The sequence below is a fragment of the Rhinopithecus bieti genome, unplaced genomic scaffold (assembly GCF_001698545.2).
Source record: "Rhinopithecus bieti isolate Rb0 unplaced genomic scaffold, ASM169854v2 scaffold_26199, whole genome shotgun sequence".
In the NCBI taxonomy this organism is placed as follows: domain Eukaryota; kingdom Metazoa; phylum Chordata; class Mammalia; order Primates; family Cercopithecidae; genus Rhinopithecus; species Rhinopithecus bieti.
In genome coordinates this window covers 443,344-463,860 of record NW_016811775.1, presented here as the reverse complement: position 1 = coordinate 463,860, position 20,517 = coordinate 443,344, and the positions used below count along the sequence as shown (strand labels likewise).

The following is a 20,517-nucleotide window of genomic DNA, read 5'->3' as shown; positions in this document are numbered from 1 at the left end:
AAAAAAAAAAAAAAAAAGCCAAAAAACTTTGTCAAACTTCAAACTTCAGAGCTCCCTAGTGGCAAGGAGGGGAGGGGAAGAGAACTTCAACCCCCTCCAGCTTCCCACCCCCTTTCCCCAGAGTCACGTCTGACCCGTCTGGTTTCCAGGAGCAACCAGACATGATGTAACACCCAGATGAACTTGAACTTGGGGGTGTTGAGAAGAAAACAATGGCTCCGAGCAGGGGCTGGAGCCCCCCTCTGCTCTGTGCCAGGGAGGCCAAGAGAGCCCTGCTGGCAGAGGCGGGAGGGGGTGCCAGAGGAAGGGACAGCAGGCGGGCCTCCCCTCCTGGCTCTGGGCTGGCACCAGGCTGCAGGGCTCCATTGCTCCCTCCCTCCTGCCGCCTGCCTGGGCTGCTCGCAGCTCTGCGGTCGGTTGTGCGCTCCGCTCCAGGGACCACTGCCATGAGCCCTCCCTGCTAACCCTGTTTCCACTGCCTCCTTTACTTTCTTTGCTCACTTTGCTTGGACGTTTGGGGGCCAAGTCAGAGTTTGAGGCAAGTTTGGGAAAAAGTTTGTCTCCCCCGATGTTCCCTGTGTCTTGGGCTCCAGGAGGTAGGAGGAAGGAGTCCCAGCAGGGATCCAGGGCCCCTGAGCAGGAAGGTGTGTCTGGGAGTGGTTGGGGGAGCTGGAGCTGGACAAGCCGAGCTGGAGCCCTCGGGCCTGGGGGCAGCAGGCGGCTGCAACGGGCGCAGGGGGTACAACCGGGGGTGGTTTCCACAGTAACCAGTGACTTTAGCTGATCTCTGGAGCACCAGATGGAGAGAGAACAATAGAATGAGGAAAGAAAAGAGAATTTTAGCAATTTTGTCATTCCCTGGGCAGCGCTTTTTACTTAGTTTTAATCAATTTTGGACCTGGCTCAGGAAGTAGGGAGGGGTGAGCAGAGAAAGCCACTCTGTGCTTGGCAGCAGATCCCCCATTCCTGGGACCTTTGGGGAGGTGCCGGGGAGCCCCCTTGGGGCAGCCTTTGTCCCTAACTCCAGACCTGGAACCAGAGTCTTCCCTCCCTGACGAGGACCCCCCAGTCTGAGCATTGGCAATTGTCCTCAACTGTACAGCTCAGGAAACCCCAAAGGGGCCAGTGTGGGGCCCTGGCATGGTCTGCCAGGGGCAGATAGGGCAGGTGGGGCCCTCCCTGTCCTATTGTCCACAAGCCTCATTTGCCTGGTGAGGAGAGGGGTGGGCTCACCACCATAGCCAGCCTCCCCCTCAACCTCGGAGCAATGGCACAGGGTTCCTCTATAGTCTCCCTTTGGGAAGGGGGTCCCAGGGAACAGGCCCAAGCCTGTGGCGGGTGGGGTCACCCAGCCTAGGCGGTTCCCACCCCCGGGCCTGGGCCAGAAGCCCAGGAGCTGGCTGCGGGCCGGTTCTCCCCCATCCACTCTGGGGATGCCTCAGACCTGGGTTTCCGCCTTAGCCTCACCAGGCTCCAGTGAGCCTCTGTTTGGCCTGTAGTCAATTGACCGGTTGGACTTGGGGCAGGTGCTTGAGGAGCCCCGCTGAGAGAGGGCAGGTCTCTTGTGTGTACTGTCCAGCACATGCAGGAAGTTTAGCATTTCTGCCCATGCACCAGTGCCTGGTCATTGTGGCAATCCCAAACCCCACACTTCCAGATGCTCTTGATCTGCACTGTCCATTGTGGTAGCCACAGGCCACGTGTGGCTGTTTACATTTAAATTAACTTATTAAGTAAAGAAAAATTTGGTTCCTCAGTTACAGTCGCAGCATTTCAAGTGCTTAGAAACCACTTGTGGCTAGTGGCTACTGCAATGGAAATGAGAACATTTCCATTGTCACAGAAAGTGCTAGATGATCTCCAAGGCCCTTTCTGAAACCCAGTGTCCCTATCCTCAGTCCCAAACCAGAGCCTGAGAGCAGGTCTGGCCTGCAGGCAGAATGTTTGACCAAAGCAATGTTTTAAATATTGGAAATTTTCGCACGAAATTCTGTCTGGGCTTCTGGTTTCTTTTGAAAAGTCGGCAGATGAGCTGCCCTGGGCACTCACCCTGACCTAGGCAGGGCACAGGCATTCCGGCCACCACAGAACCTGCTTCCTCGTGCTCGCAGCATAGGCAGCAGTTAGGAGCACAGCCTGCACTGCCCCTTACATTTGAACCCTGGCTTTGTTGCCCGAGGGCTGTGTGGCCTCAGGCAGGTCACCCACCCCCTCTGTGCCTGGCTTCCCTGTGGGATCAGGGCAGGGGTGGAGTGAACCAGGACCTGGTGCGTGCTCTGTAGTTGGCTCTGCCTGGCCTCTGCAGACCAGAGTCTGTGACAGCCTGGAAGAGGCCCCAAGATGCATTTTCAGGGACCCTCATTTTGCCCCAAGGGTACTACCAGGTGCACCCAGGCCCAGTAGACCACAGTAGACCCTGACCCACCACTTTGCCAGGAGGTGGGGCTGGAGCCTTGGATGGAGGGCACAGCCAAGCAGCTCAGTCCCTTGGGGTCTGCCCTGGGTGTGCTCTGAGCTGAGCCACCAGACACAGGCAGACAAGGCCCTGTCTGTGAGAAGGCAGCACCCCCTGCTGGCATTGTGAAGGAAGTGACGCTCACCCCAGGAAGCCTCAGGTCCTTCCTCAGTGTCTAGTGTCCTGAGGGTAGAAGATCAAGCACTGTGGGCTACATGGCCCCTCCCCTAGGCCTGGCGCTACTAGGGACTGAAGCCATGTGGTTCCTCTGCCCCCAGCTTTTCAGCCTGTGGGACCTTGGCTAGGGTATATAGATGGGAATTTCTGCTTTTAATCCAAAGAGACAGAAAGAAAACTCAGCAAGAAGCTGGGCCACCCCCACCCCATTCCTAAAACCCCTCTGGGTACAAAAGCCCCAGCCTGGCATCTTCCCCACCCTCCAGGACGCACACACAAACCTAAACAATTGGAAACATGGCCAGATCTCAGGCCTGTGCCAGCGCCAGCCATGGGGGTCCCGCCCGCTGGGCACAGTGCCCACGGGAAGGCCAGCTGGACTCTAGCACTAGGGGCAGAGTCTCTGAGGGGGCAGGGTTCTCGCAGGAGGGAGGGAGAGAATGGGGATGCCCTTTCTTCTCCACCGGAACGAGGTGGGTGGTGGCTGCCCGGCACCCTGGCTCTTTGGGAGATGGGACCTGCCACAGCTGTTCTCAGTATCGCCTCTTTTTCATCCTGTTTCAGTCCTGGTTCCTCTGATAAGATCGACAAAAGAAACAACAAAATAAAAGAAGAGGTTCCTCGAAAGGGGGGAGAAGAAATTTTGAGACATGGAAAAATCCCCCAGCCCAGCCCAGCCCAGCCCCACCGAAAAGCAAAAATTACACGTCGTCAGCCACTCAGCCCTTCTCTCCTCCAGCCCGGGGACCCCTGTGGGCCCCAGAAGCAGCCCAGTTCTCGGAGAGCCCTTGGAAGGGGTCTCAGTGGAGCTGTGCACCAGCAGCCAAGCAGAAAGAAACACGCGACATGGACTCTGTCAAGTAGAGGACAGAAAGCAAGAAAGGATGCAGAACTGCCTTCCTCCCCACCACCCCGCCCCGGCCTTCTGGGGAAGGAACAAAGTCCCCAAACAAAGCAACCAGCACAGTTCTGAAGGGGCCTGGCCTCCACCCTCACCCCTTCCTAGGGGAACCCCACCCTCCACATGGTCGGAGCTGTCCTAGGGAGCCTGGAGGACCAGCTTGTAAAGATGATGGGGTTTAGATCCCTCAGGCTCTGCCCTCCAGACTCCGCCCTTCCCTTCCTCCCTTCCACCTTCCCTCCCTCCTTCCCTGCCAAGGCTCCAGCTTCTTCCCCCAGCTGTTCCGGACCAGGAGGGGGAGAGCAGCCTCCACTTACCCCACCCCACCCTCGGGCTAAAAGCCTCCAGGTGGGCCGGGGGTGACCCCTGGAGCTAGTTGCGTGTCCCAGAATGGAGGGTGTTCTGTCACCCCACCCTGAGCCGCAAGAGCAGTTCCTGGGGCCCTGGACCCCTCTGTACAGTCCATAGGAGAAAGTCGGAATGCTCTCGACGGCCTCATCCTAGCCTGGGACAGGCCCCCTCTCCCCTCTCTCTGCAGGCCAGGAGGGCCTCCTTCCTGCCACAAGGGAGGGGAGTCGGGCCCCAGGTCGCCCCCGCCCCCAGCCCTGCATGCAGGTGCCCTCGCTCCGCCCCATCAGTCCCTGCCCCTGCCCCTCACGCAGACTGCCCTGCTGGGGCCGGGCCGGAGGGTGGAGCAGAAAGGGGACCCCGGAGCCAAGCGAGGAGGACCAGGCAGCCGCCGCTGCCGCCGCTAAGTCACCACCTGCGCTTAGGTAGGCGTCCTGCTCGCCGACTTTCGGTTCCTTGGGAGGGTGTTGGGTGTCGTCCTTTTCAAAAGTATTTTGGAGCTTTCTGTGCCCCCCACTTTCCCCCTGCCCCCCCGTGGCCACTTTTCTCTGGATTTTAGCTGTAATGTCTTTAATCTTTATTTAGGGGTGGGGCATTCATTGTTTGGGTCTTTTGCTGTTGGAATGGGAACTCCTCCATTTGAGCAACTTGGGAACAATTTGGTAACACACCACAGGAAGTAGCTCTCCCCCCAGCCCCCTCCTCCCTCAAGGAGGGTTGGGGGGCCTGTCCAGAGGGTCTTCAGAAGCCCCCCTGGGAGGGAGGGGAGGATGAGCACGCCCAGCTCCCCTCCAGGGTGTGACTTGGCCCCTCTGGCTTGTCTTTCTGTGCCTTACTCCCTCCTCCTGCGTCTCCCGTCCCTGGCCCCTTCTCGAGTCCTTGTGCCTCTCTCTCTTTCTCTCTTTCTTCATTGTATGAAAACACAAAGCACAGGTCAGGATCCTTTGAAAGAAAATCCAACATTGCACCACGTAGGGGTGGGTTATGGGCTGTATTTATTGTGATTCTAGTTGGTGAGGCTGTGGCCCTGAGCATGAGGAGGGAGGGAAGAGAGGAGGGAGTGTCTGGGGAGGGGAGGAGGTCAGCGACCTGGGGCCGAAGGGGCAGGCAGGTGGTGCCTGCTACCCAGCTGGAAGCCACAAGGTGGCTGACCCCAGGGGCAGCTTTTGTTGGAAGTTGAGTGAAGGCCTCCCCCTGTCCTCAGCGTGCAGCCCTAGAGGACCCCAGGGCTGAGGGGCAGTGGATCCTGCGGGAGTCTCCCGGGGCGTGGGGAGTAAGGCCCCGGGGGTGGGGGGCCGGGTGGGCCGGGCGTGACGCGCGGTCAAAGTGCAATGATTTTTCAGTTCGGTTGGCTAAACAGGGTCAGAGCTGAGAGCGAAGCAGAAGGGGCTCCCTGTCCGGCCGCACGTGCCCTTTCCCTCGACGACAGTCGGGGCCTCGGGCGCTGTGTGACTGTGGGAGCCAGGGTCTGCGGGGCGCCTGCCCGGGCGAGGTCGGAAGCTGCAGGCCAGCTGGGCCCGGGCCGGAGCGTGCCCGGCGGGGCTGCCCGGGCGGGCAGGGGGTGGGGGCTGCTCCTTTCCCAAGTGTTGTTGTGAGGGGCAATGAGGGCAACAGGAGATGTGGGGACGTGTTAGGAGAAAAAAAAAAAAAAAAACAAAATATATATGGGGGAAATGAACTTTTTTTTTTTCATTGAACCAAGTGCAATGCATCAGAGAGTTTTCCTATCTTTGTATGTTAAGAGATTAAGAAAAAAAATTCTATTTTGTTGTAATGTCCTCGCGGCTCTGGGGACGCTAAAAGAACCGGGCCTGCCCCGCCCTGTGCGGGGATAACGAAATCTGAGTGTTCCTTTTTTTTCGTTCGTTTTTTAGTTTTTTTAAGTCGTTTTCCTGCGTTGACGCAGCGCATGATTCTGGGGTTTTTATTTGTTTCGTCGTTCGTTCTCAGTTTCGGTGGGGGAGCGGCCCTGCAAGGAACGCCCATCACATTTTAGAGGTTTAAAAAAACACCTCGACTTTAAAAAATAACCAACACAAGATCAAAAAGGAAAAGCGACGAGGAGCAAATTATTTTTAAGATAATTAAACATAAAACCCTGCGCTGCCTTCTTACATTATTAAAGTACGTTTAAAAGAACCACAAACTTCATTATACATAAGTTTATGAATCAATTAATATCCCTGCACTTGTTAGGAATACGCATATCCCTTCTTTGTGATTTAACCGAACGGCGACAGCGGCGTGCCCCCGCGGGCCTGGACTGCCTCCGGTCGCGGGGTCTCCCGGGCGCCCCTCCCTGGCCAGCACCCCCTCCTCGACCATCCCCGTCCGGGTACAGGGGCGCGGCAGGGTCCCCGGGCCCCTCCCGCAATCACATGCCAACGATCAAACGTCTCCCTCCCTCCCTCTCTGCCCCGAGCGCCCTTCTTGAGCCAGACGCCAACTTGACCTCACCAGCATTATCAGGAAGCGCGCTCAGCAAGTTGTAGTTTCCTCCCACTTCCCGGCGCCCCCTCCCGCCCCCCATTCACATCTCTCATCCTATTCCCGACCCCCTTCCGGAACACCGGCGAAGGCTCGACGCTCCAGGACAGGACCAGCCACGCTGACAGGCTCGGATTTGGCCCCAGGCGCCGCCCGCACGCACGCACGCCACACGGGCCCCGCACCAGCCGCACCCCGCAACCCAGCCGTCGACTGCCTTACACACGCCGCGGCTGGCCGGCCGACCTAGTGCCTTGTTCTCACACCCGTGCTGCGGAGCGGACGCGCGCATCTGGTCCCAGATGGGGCCGGGTGGCCAACGACCCACCACTCCCCCACCCCGACCGTGCTGAACAGACCCCCCCACACGAACGATGACTATATATAGTAGCGTCCAATTTAATTCTTATCCTGCGTATCCGTTAGTCGGCATCCCTAATCTCGAGCACCGCGACACCCCAGCCCCGCCTCTGCTCCCCCCCACCCCACCCTCGGGCGCCCCCCTCCCCCCCGCAAGCCACCGTGGCAGGCCCAGCCTGGGCCAGCCCCGCTTCGGCCCCTCCCGGGAGATCCGTGCGCCCGACCAGCACCAGCATCGCGGACCGCAAAGGCCGCCCGTCCCGTCAAACAAGTTTCTTCTTAGGCTAAGAAACGCAGTATATACGAGTATCTATATATAGTACTAATGGATTTGGTGTGCTTCCCCTTTAGCGTCCCCCTCCCTCTGCTCCTCCTCCTTCAGCCTGGTCTCCCCCTCTTCTCTGCCCTCCACCCCCGTCTCTGCACTGAGATACATAAGAAACAAGGGTAGTTTACTGTCTGTTTTGTTTTCTGGGTTTTCAGTGTCCTAGCGGAATGCAAGTAGGCAGCCAGCCCGTCTGTTCCCTCTCCGCCCCGCCCCACCCCGCCCCCGTCACTGCGCTTCTGTTATACCATCTTTGCCTGACTCTCTCCGGCTTCTCCATTGAATGGCTAATGTGTATGTGAAATAAAGAAATAAAGAAAAACAAACGCAAGAGCGCCTGACCCTTCGCTAACGCGACCGTGCGGGACTGGGTCGGGGTCGGCAGGGTGCGCCCCCAACTTGGATTCTGCGCCTCTCTCCAAGCGCCGGGAGCGCAGCAGACGGCGTCGACAAGCGTCTGTCCCTGGGTCTCCGGGAGGGGCCGACGGTGAGAAAAGCGAAGGCTCCCCAGCCCCTCCTGGCCTCCCCCCGCGACCCCAGCCCGGAAAAAATGAGGCACCACTTGGGTCCTATGACTGCTCTGCCATGTTAGTTTGCCAACCGCGCCCCTGCGAAGGGGACCCAGGCAAGGCCACTTCCACAGGGTGGTGGGTGATTTTTTTTAAGGGTCTGCAGGTCCCTTGGGGGGCGATGATCACCCTTCCGGACCCCCGAGACCTTGCCCCTGACGTCTTCACTGGTCCTTCTTCGGGGGAGTTCGCACCCGAACACGCGCAGCACGTCCATTGCCCTTTCCTCGACGGCCCTGGGCCGAGTCCCTGGTGCCCTCTGGCTCAGAAATGCTGGCGCGTGCGGTCACCGCACCTCTGGGCTCAAGGCGGTTTGCTCCATCTTTATTGGCCGGGCCACCGCACCGGGGCTGCCGTTGGGGTCGGCCGGGGGCGCGGGCTGCGAGCGCGCTGCCGCTTCGGCCCTGCGCCCGGATCCCCGGCGGGCGTCGTCGTCTGGGACCCGGTGCACCGGCCGTTTGCGGGGCCCGGGCGGGGTGGGGCCTGCGGCCAGAGCTGCCGCTTGGTCGCGCAGCAGCCGCACCAGGAAGCCAATGTACTTCATGGCTAGGCGGAGCACCTCGTTCTTGCTCAGCTTCCGGTCGGGCGGGTGCGTCGGCAGCAGCTTCCTCAGCTCGGCAAAGGCGCCGTTAACGTTCTGCTGCCGCCAGCGCTCCCGGCTGTTGGTGAACACGCGCCGGGCCACCTTCTGGGGCTGGTGCCCTGTGGACAAGGAAGGCCGGGTTGGCGCCATGGCCCAAAGGGCGGCCTCTCCTGCCCTCCTGCTAGGCACGCAGCACCCTCGTGAGAACTTAAACCCAGGCCATGGGCTGGGACTTTCTCCACCCAAAGGGTCCACGGGTAGCTCCACCCAGACAAGAATCATCACAGGCCCGGCCTACGGACAATATGGGCTCCTTTATGTCAATAACTGAGATTCCCTAAGGAAAGATTTCCTTGTGGTTGTTTGGGAGGCTGTCCCTGGGGACCTCATTCAGAGTGTGCCCAAGTGTGGCTGGCTGGGTGTGCTCGTGGGTCTGAGAGGTCCTCTCATTGTGACTGACTGTCCTGTGTCTCATAGGCTGTGTGAGACTCTTATGTCTCATGGCTGTGGTTATGTGTGATGTTGCCATGTGGCTGTTTCATGAGTGGCTGTGGTTGTGTGGCTGATTCTTGTGTGGCCATGGTCCTAAGTGGCTGTGGTCCTGTGGCTGTCTTGTGTGTGGTTGTGGTTCTGTGGCTGTCTCTTGCATGGCTGTGGTCTTGTGGCTGTCTTTTGCGTGGCTGCACATTCTAGTGGAGCTGTCATTTTGTGGCTCCCATACCTGGTGCAGCATGCAGTGTTTTGCCATGACTGAGGCTACAAGGCCTGGCCTGTTGGGTGGCGGTGGTTGTGTGGGGCTGGCTATGGGACTGCGGTTGTGCACATGGGTAGAACCTGTGTGGGCTGTTCTCTGTGTGTGCTGGAAGCACCTCTCCCCAAAGTGGGAGTAGAGGACAGACATGAGCCCCACACAGAGACAGCCGGGCCTTCCATGCACCCACAAGTGCACACACAGGCACGCAAACCCACAAGGCACACAAACCCACACTCACCCTCAGCCAGGTCCAGCTCACAGTGGCTTGGTCTCCGCTTCAGCCGGCTGCTAGGGAAGACGCTAAAAGGTCCTGCTGGCCCAATGTAGACACTGTAAGGGGTCGTGGGTCACTAATGCCTTGTGGGCAAGGACCCTGGCCCCCAATCCCCACCCCACCCCGCCCCAGCTCCCCACTGACCTGTTGAGGAAGGGGTGAGGGTGGTAGTGCAGGGCCAAAGTGGGTGGGGCAGTTCCCAGGGTGGAGAGTTGCAGCAGCGGGGGCCGCAGGGTGCCCAGCTCTGTGGTGGGCATGGCTGCCCCTGGGGGCCTGCTGTGGCCCAGGCTGATCACTGGTACACCAGGTGGCAGCCTGGGGGGCGAGGAGCCTCCTCGGTGGCCCACCTCCTCCACCTGCGGGGGCCCAGGTGAGGCAGGCTTAGGGGGTGGGGCAGGCGCTGGGCTGGGGGCACACACCATCTCTGCCTTCTCAGTCATGGTGGGGCCCACCTCTGCCTGTGCCTGAGGCGGGCACATGGACCCCGACGTGGGGGTACTCACCTGTGGGAAAGAAGGCAGCCAGTGGGAAGGAGGACTAGGTGCCCTGCTCCCACCTTCTTTGCCCAAAAAAACCCTCAAATGGGAAGGAGGGAGGGGGAAGGGGAAAGGAGGAGGGGAGAGGTTTCAGTAGGCAAAGGCAGATGGCAGGGGCAGGCCCAGAAACTTCCAGGACATGGGAGGGGGTCCTGCGTTAGAGTAGGAGGCGCCCACCTAGGTGCTAGGCAGCGCACTGTCCCTGAGCTCTTTGTGACCCAGGAGGGGCGCTGTTGCCCAGCCTCTGAGCAAATATTCCTTCTTCCAGAATTCCCTCACCTCTGCAGCCTGGAGAGGGAACAAGACAGGGAGCCCCTAACTGATCCTGGGATCCCCAGAAACCCCAAGATTAACCCTGTTACCCTCAGATCTGAAGATCCAATCCAGAGACTCCTCATTGACTCACTGATAACATGTGAGCTTGGAATCCCTCCAAGATGGACTCTGACCCTTCACAGATGCCCCCCACCCCCCACCCAGGCTGACCCTCTGCACCTCAGGAATGACTCTGCGGTTCTTCCCATTGCTGTCCCTGAAAGTGCTCTGTAATTGCTCTAGTGACCCCCACTCCCACTGCAAACATCCCCCATAGGAACCCTGTGACCCCACTACTGACACTATGACCTCAAATGCTGACCCTAGACCCCCAAACACTGACCCCACTGCCCAGTCCAGTCATGTCCCAACCCTCCCTCTGGCTTGGAAGCCCCCACCCTCATCAGCATCCACACTTTTTAAAATTTGTTTATTTTTTAGATACAGGGACTCCCTCTGTTGCCCAGGCTGGAGTGCAGTGGTGCAGTCATAGCTCACTGCAGCCTCAAATTCCTGGGCTCAAGCCATCCTCCTGTCTCAGCCTCCTGAGTAGCTGAGAGTATAGGCATGTGCTACCATGCCCAGCTAAATTTTAAAAAAAATTAATTTTTCAATACAGACAGGTTCTCACTCTGTTGTCTAGGGTGGTCTGGAACTCCTGGGCTCAAGTGATCCTCCTGCCTCAGTCTCCCAAAGTGCTGGGATTACAGGCATGCACCACCATGCCCCTCCATCATCCACACTTTTGCATAGTGTTTTGACATCCCTGTTTGCTCTTGGTTCCAGAGTCCAGGATGTCCCAGCAAGGTGTGAGACTCTTGGCCCCTCTGCCCTGTCTTCCTCAGCTAGGCCCTGGGGAAGCAGGCCTGGCCCCTCACAAGTGGGTCCCTGCTGATTGATGAATGAATGAATGAATGAATGAATGAATGAACAAACGAACAAAGGAATGCAGGCTGGGTCCCAGGCCGGGGATCCTTCACCTTTAGGCCGGTTCCCCTCTTACCCCAGCACTGTTCCTGCAGCCTGGTGAGTGCCCTGGCTCTGTCCAGTCAGGGTTGGCAGTCTGGGCCAGGGTGTGGTTTCCAGCGTCAGGCCAGGCTCTGCCGTCTCGCTCGGGTCCGGCCTCAATGCTCCAGGCCCCGGCGTTGGGCCGCGCCTCCTCGTGGGCCTCGGAGGGCCAGGATAGCCGAGGTCTCCGCTTAGGTCTCCCCCAGGGAAAGTGAGCGGCTCCCGGGCCGGCCTTCCCTCTCCCCGCCCCCGGCGGCCCGGTTTCCTCCCTCTCACCCCTGGCGGCGCAGCGGCCGGAGGATGCTGGCCCAGTGCAGATAAGGGCCGGGCTGCCTGGCCGCGCCTGATAAGGAGCCGGGCTGACCCCGGAGGAAACCAGCGGGCGGGGACCTAGCCGCGCGGGCCTCCCGGCCCCGCCCCCAGCCGGCGCTGGCAGGACTCGGTCCGCCACCCCTCAAGGCTTCGCTTTCCGCTCCCCCAGGCACTGGAGGGACCCCGGGCCTCTGGGGACCCGGGCCCGAGGGCAGCCGGGGAGGAAGGTGCCTGGATGCACACAGGGGGTAAACTGAGGCAAGGAAGCTGCCTCCTCTTATGTCCTCTGAGTCTGCCCTTTGGCTTTGAACACTCCTGCCCGAATGTCTATGCTGATGGGGGTGAGGGAGAGCCCTTTCCGGCCTGTTGGGGCCGCGTGACCCTGGGCCCCCACCTTCTCCTCTCTTCACCCAGCCTGGTTCCTCTTTTTACAGAGGCCCTTCCCGCCTCTCCACCACTTCTACCCGGGAGTGGGGCACCCAAAGGGAAACAGTTCTAACAGTCTGGCCTTGGGTGTCCAGCCTGGGCAGGTGTCCCAAGCCCTCAGTACAGTATCCACACATTTCCAAGCCAGGAGGGTGAGAGGAAGTGCCATGGCTGTCGGGGGTGGGGTGGGAAGTCGGATTTCCTAGGGTGCCGGGGCTGGTGTGACCTTCCAGTACATGCCCAACAGGTCCCCACAGTTCTAGGCCTCTTGGCTACAGCATCACATAACTCCAACTTGGTGGTCCGTGGCCCTCACCCCACAGCACGCGGCCCCTTCATGGGGGGCAGGTATCCTGGCTTGGTGGTAAACCTCAAGACCCCACTGGAGCCTCCCACAGGGAGAGGCTCTGGGCACAGCGAGGCAGCAGCAGCTACAGGACTGCCGCCCACTTGTGATACTCATGCTTTGGCCGGTGTGTGTGTGTCTGGGCAACTGCAAGAGCCCCCAGGCAGGCACCCAGCACCAGGACTACTACCACCCCCCGAAGAATGGGGGGGAGCACAGGACCTCACGATCAACACCTCCATTGCTTTCTTCCAAAGAAGCAGGAACTAAAGTTTTATGCAATAAAGGCCAGGCGTGGTGGCTCATGCCTGTCATCCCAGCACTTTGGGAGGCTGAGACTGGCGGATTGCTTGGGCTCATGAGTTTGAGACCAGCCTGGAAAACATGGCAAAACCCCATCTCTACAACAAATACAAAAATTAGCTGGTTGTGGTGGTGCGTGCCTGTAGTCCCTGCTACTCTGGAGGCTGAGGTGGGAGCATGGCCTGAGCCTGGGAGGTGGAGGTTGCAGTGAGCCAATATTGTGCCACTGCACTCCAGCCTGGGCCATACATCTAGACCTTGCCTCAAAAAAAAAAAAAAAAAAAAAAAGTTTAACCACTGAAACTAACTCTGATATCCCTACAAAGAAGGTCCTAAGATTAGCCTCATTACATATGGGGATGAAGGGTGCAGGAGCCAGAGAGGGGATCCTACCCCAGAACTCTTCCTTAACGTTACTAAACGTTACACTCTGGAGGGCAGGGAGGGAGGGGTACAGCTCCCCCTCACTGGGTGTCTGGGCAGCAGCCTGCCAGGTCCCTCTTTGTGTGCACGCCCCCTCGGGTCTCAGGGCAGGAAGCACCTGGTCTGGAGCGGATGCACAGGGCGCCTGGTTCCGGTCCAGCTTCCGCCACTGCGGCCCCTGGAGAGCTGGGCCAAAGAAACCAGGCGGCGAGGAGGCAGCGGCGCGAGGACACGTGGGGGTTACCGGGCAGGAGCGCCCCCCCATGCGCAAGCCCGCTGCCTGGAGCGTGCTGAAGGTGGGAGGGGGAAGAGGGACAGAACCCCCCGCGGGAGCCAGCGCACAGCTGCCGCACCGTGGCCGCTTCGGAAACCGCAGGCTCCGGCTCGGGTGGCTCAGTGACCCTCGCTGCAGAGGGGCCGACCACTGTGCAGATGGTCAGCGCCTACCTCCCATATAGGCTCAACACTCCAGTCAGGCAGGGGCAAACGACCCACAGAGGAACAGAGGAACAGATCCCAGTCATGCAGCTGTATGGACCAATACACAAACCACAGGCAATCGAGAGAAGTTGACGTGACATCTCTTTATTGGTTCAGTCTATGCCTGGCCTAGCGGCATCCCCAGGTCCACGGGGGCTCTGGTTGGAGGTCTCTGGACAGTCAGGGGCAGCATCAGCAGAAACCCTGGGTGTCGGGGGGCTATGGGAGTAGCAGCACTGGTCCCCGCGTTGACAGGTGCCCTGGTGGGAAGATGGTGGGTGTGAACCCCTGCCTCGAGCTCAGCAGCCCCTGATGGGTTCCTTTTCTGGAATGGGAAGCCCACTCCCAAGCACTTGCCTGGCTCCAGCTCCCCCAGTTCTCTCCCTGTTGCCCAAAGGGGAGACTCACATGTCCTGCAGTGGGAGAAAGGGAGGAGGGACCTCACCTTCTTAAACCTCTTGCAAGGAAATGTCTTGAGCCGGGCAGCCCGCTGGGCCACATCTTCCGGCGGCTCCTTCCGCTTGTTCTGAAGCAGCCTGCGTCTCTCCTCCATAGCTTCGTCGGCCGCCTTGCCCCTGTGCCAGGGGAGGAGTAGGTGGGACCTCATCTGCCCTTTACCCCTGCTTTCTCTGGCTGAGCCCCACCCCCACTCTACCACCACTCACCCTGGCCGGGCACGAGGCCGGGGACCCCAGTTGGCCTCTGGGTTGGCCTGGAAGCGCTTGAGTCCTCGCTGGCGGGAGCTGGGGTTGGCATCTTCCCTGATGGTGAAGTTGGCCTGCAGCCTAGGGAAGCAGGGGTGGGGCATCGGGGCTGGGGGCAGCTGCCACACGAGTGTGTCCCAGCTCCCCACAGGGCCTGTCTGCCTCCACCACACAGCACGAGGTGTCTGCTCATGTCAGAATTCTCTCATTCATCTAATAAACATTTTTGTTTTTTTTTAAAGAGATAGGGTCTCTGCCAGGCACGGTGGCTCATGCCTGTAATCCCAACACTTTGGGAGGCCAAGGCGGGCAGATCACCTGAGGTCAGGAGTTGGAAACCAGCCTGGCCAACATGGTGAAACCCCGTCTCCACCAAAAATACAAAAATTAGCCAGGTGTGGTGCCGGGTGCCTGTGATACCAGCAACTCGAGACGCTGAGGCAGGAGAATCACTTGAACCTGGGAGGCGGAGGTTGCAGTGAACTGAAATCATCACTGCACTCCAGCCTGGGCAAAAGAGTGAGCCTCCATCTAAAAAAAATAATGAAATAAAGATATACGGTCTCACTCTATTGCCCAGGCTGTAGTGCAGTGGTGTGATTGCCATCAAAGCTGCAGTCTGGAACTCCTGGGCTCAAGCAATCCTCCTATCTCCTCCTCAAGCTCCTGAGTAGCTGGGACAGCAGGCAGGTACCACCATGCCCGGCTAATTTTTTGTTTTTTTGTAGAGATGGAGTCTTACTGTGTTGCCCAGGCTGGTTTCAAATTCCTAGGCTCAAGCGATCTTCCCGCCTTGGCCCCCAAAGCACTGGGATTACAGGAATGAGCCACCACGCCTGGCCCTAATAAACATTTTTATTTAACGACTGTGTGCCTGCATTGTTCTCAGTGTTGGGAATAGACAGTGAACAAAATGGACAAAAAGCTACCCCTGGTATGCTGATAATGCTAATTTTCTTTTCCCTTTTTTTTTTTTTTGAGACGGAGTCTCACTCTGTCGCCCAGACTGCAATGCAGTGGTGCAATCTCGGCTCACTACAAACTGCCTCAGGTTCAAGCGATTCACCTGCCTCAGCCTCCCAAGTAGCTGGGACTACAGACATGTGCCACCACGCCTAATTTTTTTGTATTTTTAGTAGAGACAGGGTTTTGCCATGTTGGCCAGGCTGGTCTTGAATTCCTGACCTCAGGTGATCTGCCTGTCTTGGCCTCCCAAAGTGCTGGGATTACAGGTGTGAGCCACTACTCCCAGCCCAGTCAGATTTTGTTATTTTATTTTTATATTTATTTATTTATTTTATTTTTTTTTTTTTTTTGAGAGAGACGGAGTCTTGCTCTGTCACCCAGGCTGGAGTGCAGTGGTGCGATCTTGGCTCACTGCAAGCTCCGCCCCCTGGGTTCACGCCATTCTCCTGCCTCAGCCACCCGAGTAGCTGGGACTACAGGCGCCTACCACCACACCCAGCTAATTTCTTTTTGTGTGTATGTATTTTTAGTAGAGATGGGGTTTCACCATGTTAGCCAGGATGGTCTCAATCTCCTGACCTTGTGATCCGCCTGCCTCGGCCTCCCAAAGTGCTGGGATTACAGGCGCAAGCCACTGCGCCCGGCTATTTTTTTATTCTTTTTGAGATGGGAGTCTCGCTTTGTCGCTCAAGCTGGAGTGCAATGGCGTGATCTAGACTTGCTGCAACCTCTGCCTCCCGGGTTCAAGTGATTCTCCTGTCTCAGCCTCCCGAGTAGCTGGGATTACAGGCACCCACCACCACACCACGCCCAGCTAATTTTTGTATTTTTAGTAGAGATGGGGTTTCACCATGTTGGCCAGGCTGGTCTTGAACTCCTGACCTCAGGTGCCTCAGCCTCCCAAAGTGATGGGATTACAGGCGTGAGCCACCTACCCAGCCCCAGTCAGCAGATTTTGAATCTCATTTGAAGAATGGGCACAAGTCAACACAGATGGGGCAGCATCTGTGTTGTCTGCACACACGTGTGCTTCCCGTGCCTATGGGCAGCCCGGGCCCCTCCCGCATGTGCTTGCCCCCCTACTTGGGTTCCACACTGAGAATGCGGAATGCTGGGCTGGTCTCTGATAGTCGTTCCCGTTTCACTGGACATTCCTTCTCCTGGGGGCAGAGGTCAGAGGTTAGGGAGTACTAGGCCCACGGGACCTCCAGGTGACCACCACCTGCCCTCCCACCTGCATGAGGTCAGCCCTGTCCTCACCCAGCAACGCATGATGTCCCAGAGGGCGGAGGCAGGGGCATCCGTCTTCACAGCGTTCTTACAGGCGTGGGAGAGCGAGACCCGGAAGTCAGCATGGAGGAGGGCTGACCTGGGGAACAGCAGGGATCATGAGGGAGACGCCGGACCCCTTTACCCCAAAGCCTGAGCTGATCAGTGTGGGTCAGACTACCTTCGGCAAGGGCTCATGGCTACAGAGTTCATTTCTTTTCTTTCTTTTTCTTTTTTGAGATGGAGTCTTGTTCTGTCGCTCAGGCTGGAGTACGATGGCGCAATCTTGGCTCACTGCAGCCTCCCCCTCCTGGGTTTAAGCGATTCTCCTGCCTCAGCCTCCCGAGTAGCTGGGACTATAGGCACGTGCCACCACGCCCAGCTAATTTTTGTGTTTTTAGTATAGACGAGGTTTCACCATGTTGGCCAGGATGGTCTTGATCTCTTGACCTTGTGATCCGCCTGCCTCGGCCTCCCAAAGTGCTGGGATTACAGGCATGAGCCACCACGCCAGGCCTTCTTTTTCTTTACCTTTTTTTTTTTTTGGAGGTGGAGTCTTACTCTGCCGCTCAGGCTGGAGTGCAATGGCGCAATCTTGGCTCACTGCAGCCTCTGTCTCTCAGGTTCAAGCGATTCTCCTGCCTCAGCCTCCTGAGTAGCTGAGATTACAGGGGTGGGTCACAACACCCAGCTAATATTTTCGTATTTTTAGTAGAGACGGGGTTTCGCCATATTGGCCAGGCTGGTCTCAAACTCCTGGCCTCAAGTGATTCACCTGCCTCAGCCTCCCAAAGTGCTGGGATTATAGGCATGAGCCAATAAGCCTAGCCTAATTTTTTTTTTTTTTTAAGAGACAGGTTCTCACTGTATCACCCAGGCTGGAGTGGCATGATCACAGCTCACTTTAGCATCAAACTCCTAGCCCAAATGATCCTCCTGCCTCAGCCTCCTGAGTAGTTAGGACTATAGGCATGTACCACCATGCCAGACTAATATATATATATGTGTGTCGTGTGTGTGTATGTGTGTATATACATACATATGTGTATATATGCATACGTATGTATATGTGTGTGTGTGTGTGTGTGTATATATATTTATTTATTTAATTTATTTTTTAGAGATAGGGACTTATTATGTTGCCCAGGTTGGTCTTGAGCACCTGGCTTCAAGTGATCTTCCTGCCTCAGCCTCCCAAGGTACTGGGATTACAGGCATGAGACACTGCACGGGGTTCTCCCTACCCCCTCACAAGTTCTATGCATGAGAATCCCTGGACTTGCCCCAGGCCACCCTGTGGTCAGGGACAGGCTCCTCCCGGCCCCAGGGGCTCTTACCGCAACTGGAGGAGGCTGGGTGTGTTGCAGTGAATGGTGCTGCTCAGCTGGTCCAGGGTGTAGTACAGAGGCACGTCCGGGAGCTCCTGCGATGGGGGACAGGATGGGCATATGTAGAGATGGGTGGGCACAGGTGGAGCCCCCTCCCCCATCACAGCCCAGCCCTCACCTCAGTGATGACGCTCAGAACCCCTCGGATCCGCTCCGAGGTGTGGAAGCGGCCGGGGTTAGCGCTCACAGCCTCCAAGACACGGCCCACAAAATCCAGGTCATGGATGGGCTCTGCCCATACGGGACCACCAAGCTGGGGGAGCACCGGGGACAGGTGAGCAGGGACCATGACCTCTGAGACCCTCTCGCTCCTCTGCCTCCCCTGGCCTCACCCTACCTGGTGTCGCTGCCCACAGTGCTCACACTCGGGGCTCACGGGGGGCCCACAGGCTGCAGAGAACTTGACCCTAAACAGAGAGGGGCGGTTGGTAGGGAGGGAGGAAAACCCTGGGACTCCCCTTCTCCTCCTTCCTCCCTGCTCACCGGCTGCCGGGGACTCCTGACGCTTTGCCGAGGCGCTGAAGGTGGTAGGCCCCGCAGCCCACACACTGGAACACCAGCGCCTGCTTGCTGTGGGGGGTATCAGTGGCCACGAGTTCCCAGCGTGACCACCACACCCCAATCCTCCCTTAGACTGGCTCTGTCCCTTAAAGAAGTCCCAGATCCCCCAGGGCAAGTTCCCGTCTCCTCTCTCAATCCGCCACCTCCCCGCCCCCAGCCCCGGGGCTGACCTGGCTGAGGCCTTGACCTTGGCCTGGCCGGTGAAGACACGGACAAACACACGCACGTAGAAGTCAGCGCTGATGCTGAGCAGGGGCACCACAAAGCGCTGGTAGCAGTTGGCGCGGAGGTCCAGGCTGTGCAGGACGATTCTCAGGGCCTGGGGGTGGGGGGTGGGTGTCAGCCTCCCCTCCACTATCCACCCACCCCACCAGGAGCCCTATATGGTACTCACAAGTACAGGCTCAGGGCCAGCTTGCTGGTCTCCAAGCCCACCCCCGAGAGTCCTGGCTGTGGGACCCACAACAGGTAAGTATCCCCTCTCTGTGCCTCAGTTTCCTCATCTGCAAAATCACAACAGTCCCTCTCTGTGGCACTGCTGGGAACACTAAATGACTGAGGAAAGCACAGACCCCGCCTATTCTGATTAGCATCATCGGTGTGCCCTGTAGCATTACTGAGGACCCACGTTCCCGCCCCCAAGGGCTCTGTGGGCATGAAGCAGGGATACTGGGTGCTGTAGAACTGCCAGGGCCTGGGCCTGGCACGGTGGCTCACGCCTGTAATCCCAGCACTTTGGGAGGCTGAGGCAGGTGGATCACCTGAGGTCAGGAGTTTGAGACCAGCCTGGCCAACATGACGAAACCCCCATCTCTACTAAAAATACAAAAAATTAGCCGGGTGTGGTGGCGGGCGCCTGCTACTCGGGAGGCCGAGGCAGGAGAATCACTTGAACCTGGGAGGCGAAGGTTGCAGTGAGCCAAGATCTCACCACCGCACTCCAGCCTGGGCAACAAGAGTGAAACTCCATCTCAAAAAAGAAAAAAGAAAACAGCCAGGTCCTTTCTGCTAGTGTGAGACTCTGATAGGGGAAAGGAGATAGCATTTCCCGGGCTGACTTGATGACTGGACCCTTTAGGAACAAGGATAAGAGCCCTCTCTGGCCCAGGCTGGAGTGCAGTGGCACTATCAAAGCTCACGATAACTTTGAACTCCTAGGCTCAAGTGATCCTCCTGCCTCAGTCTCCAGAGTAGCTGGGACCACAGGCATCCATCACCACACCTAGGTAATTTTTAGGGTTTTTTTTGTAGAGATGGGGTACTCACTATGTTGCCCAGGCTCCTAACCTCAAGTGATCCTCCTGCCTTGGACTCCCAAAGTGCTAGGATTACAGGCATGAGCTGCTGCACGTGGACACTTAGTCTTCTTAAATCCTGATCAGACACTCAGCAGGGTCAGATCTTTTTTTCTTTTTTTCTTTTTAGAGACGGACGGAGTTTTGCTCGTTGCCCAGGATGGAGTGCAATGATGCGAACTCGGCTCACTGCAACCTCCGCCTCCCAGGTTCAAGTGATTCTCCTACCTCAGCTTCCCAAGTAGCTGGGATTACAGGGGCCTGCCACTACGCCCAGCTACTTTTTTTGTTTTTTTGTATTTTTAGTAGAGACAGTATTTCACCATGTTGGCCAGGCTGGTCTTGAACACCTGACCTCAGGTGATCCGCCCACCTCGGCCTCCCAGAGTGCTGGGATTACAGGCATGAGCCACTGCGCCTGGCCTATTTCTTTTTCTTTCCTTTTTTTTTTTTTTTTTTTTTTTATTGAGACGTAGTCTCGCTCTGTCACCCAGGCTGGAGTGCAGCAGTGGCGTAGTTTCGGCTCACTGCAAGCTCCGCCTCCCAGGTTCAGGCCATTCTCCTGCCCCAGCCTCCGGAGTAGCTGGGATTGCAGGCGCCCGCCAGCACGCCCGGCTAATTTTTTGTATTTTTAGCAGAGACTGGGTTTCACCGTGTTAGCCAGCATGGTCTCGATCTCCTGACCTCGTGATCCGCCCGCCTCAGCCTCCCAAAGTGCTGGGATTACAAGTGTGAGCCACCGCTCGTGGCCCTTTTTTTTTTTTTTGAGACAGAGTCTCCCTCTGTTGCCCAGGCTGGAGTGCAGTGGCCTGATCTCCGCTCACTGCAAGCTCCGCCTCCCGGGTTCACGCCATTCTCCTGCCTCCGCCTCCGGAACAGCTGGGACTACAGGTGTCTGCTACCACGCCCAGCTAATTTTTTTTTTTTTTTTTTTTTTTTTTTTTTTTTTTTT

At 57.8% G+C, this 20,517-nt stretch overlaps 3 protein-coding genes across 4 annotated transcripts in view; 1 reads left to right on the top strand and 2 right to left on the bottom strand.

Moving 5' to 3' along the window:
• NFIX (nuclear factor I X) overlaps positions 1–4,288 on the top strand; it is a 70,037-nt gene extending 65,749 nt beyond the window's left edge. The window contains exon 10 of the mRNA XM_017895049.1: positions 4,196–4,288. Coding sequence (XP_017750538.1) covers positions 4,196–4,288 — 93 coding nt within the window. The remainder of the gene's footprint in view (positions 1–4,195) is intronic.
• A 2,907-nt stretch (positions 4,289–7,195) lies between these two features.
• On the bottom strand, positions 7,196–11,720 carry LYL1 (LYL1 basic helix-loop-helix family member). The gene is made up of 4 exons (XM_017895065.1): positions 11,088–11,720; positions 9,378–9,736; positions 9,198–9,289; positions 7,196–8,324 (listed from the first exon to the last, which is right to left on the bottom strand). The coding sequence occupies exons 2-4, from the start codon at positions 9,710–9,712 to the stop codon at positions 7,909–7,911; spliced, it is 843 nt and encodes a 280-aa protein (XP_017750554.1). The 5' UTR covers positions 9,713–9,736; positions 11,088–11,720; the 3' UTR covers positions 7,196–7,908.
• A 1,740-nt stretch (positions 11,721–13,460) lies between these two features.
• TRMT1 (tRNA methyltransferase 1) overlaps positions 13,461–20,517 on the bottom strand; it is a 16,519-nt gene continuing 9,462 nt past the window's right edge. Inside the window, exons 8-17 of one of the 2 annotated variants that reach the window (XM_017895059.1) lie at positions 18,441–18,589; positions 18,193–18,279; positions 18,047–18,116; positions 17,828–17,962; positions 17,659–17,744; positions 16,313–16,421; positions 16,136–16,212; positions 14,048–14,167; positions 13,828–13,957; positions 13,461–13,642 (exon numbers count right to left, since the gene is read on the bottom strand). In XM_017895059.1, coding sequence (XP_017750548.1) covers positions 13,496–13,642; positions 13,828–13,957; positions 14,048–14,167; positions 16,136–16,212; positions 16,313–16,421; positions 17,659–17,744; positions 17,828–17,962; positions 18,047–18,116; positions 18,193–18,279; positions 18,441–18,589 — 1,110 coding nt within the window. In that variant the 3' untranslated portion in view covers positions 13,461–13,495. The remainder of the gene's footprint in view (positions 13,643–13,827; positions 13,958–14,047; positions 14,168–16,135; positions 16,213–16,312; positions 16,422–17,658; positions 17,745–17,827; positions 17,963–18,046; positions 18,117–18,192; positions 18,280–18,440; positions 18,590–20,517) is intronic. The other variant, XM_017895061.1, reaches the window with a different exon arrangement.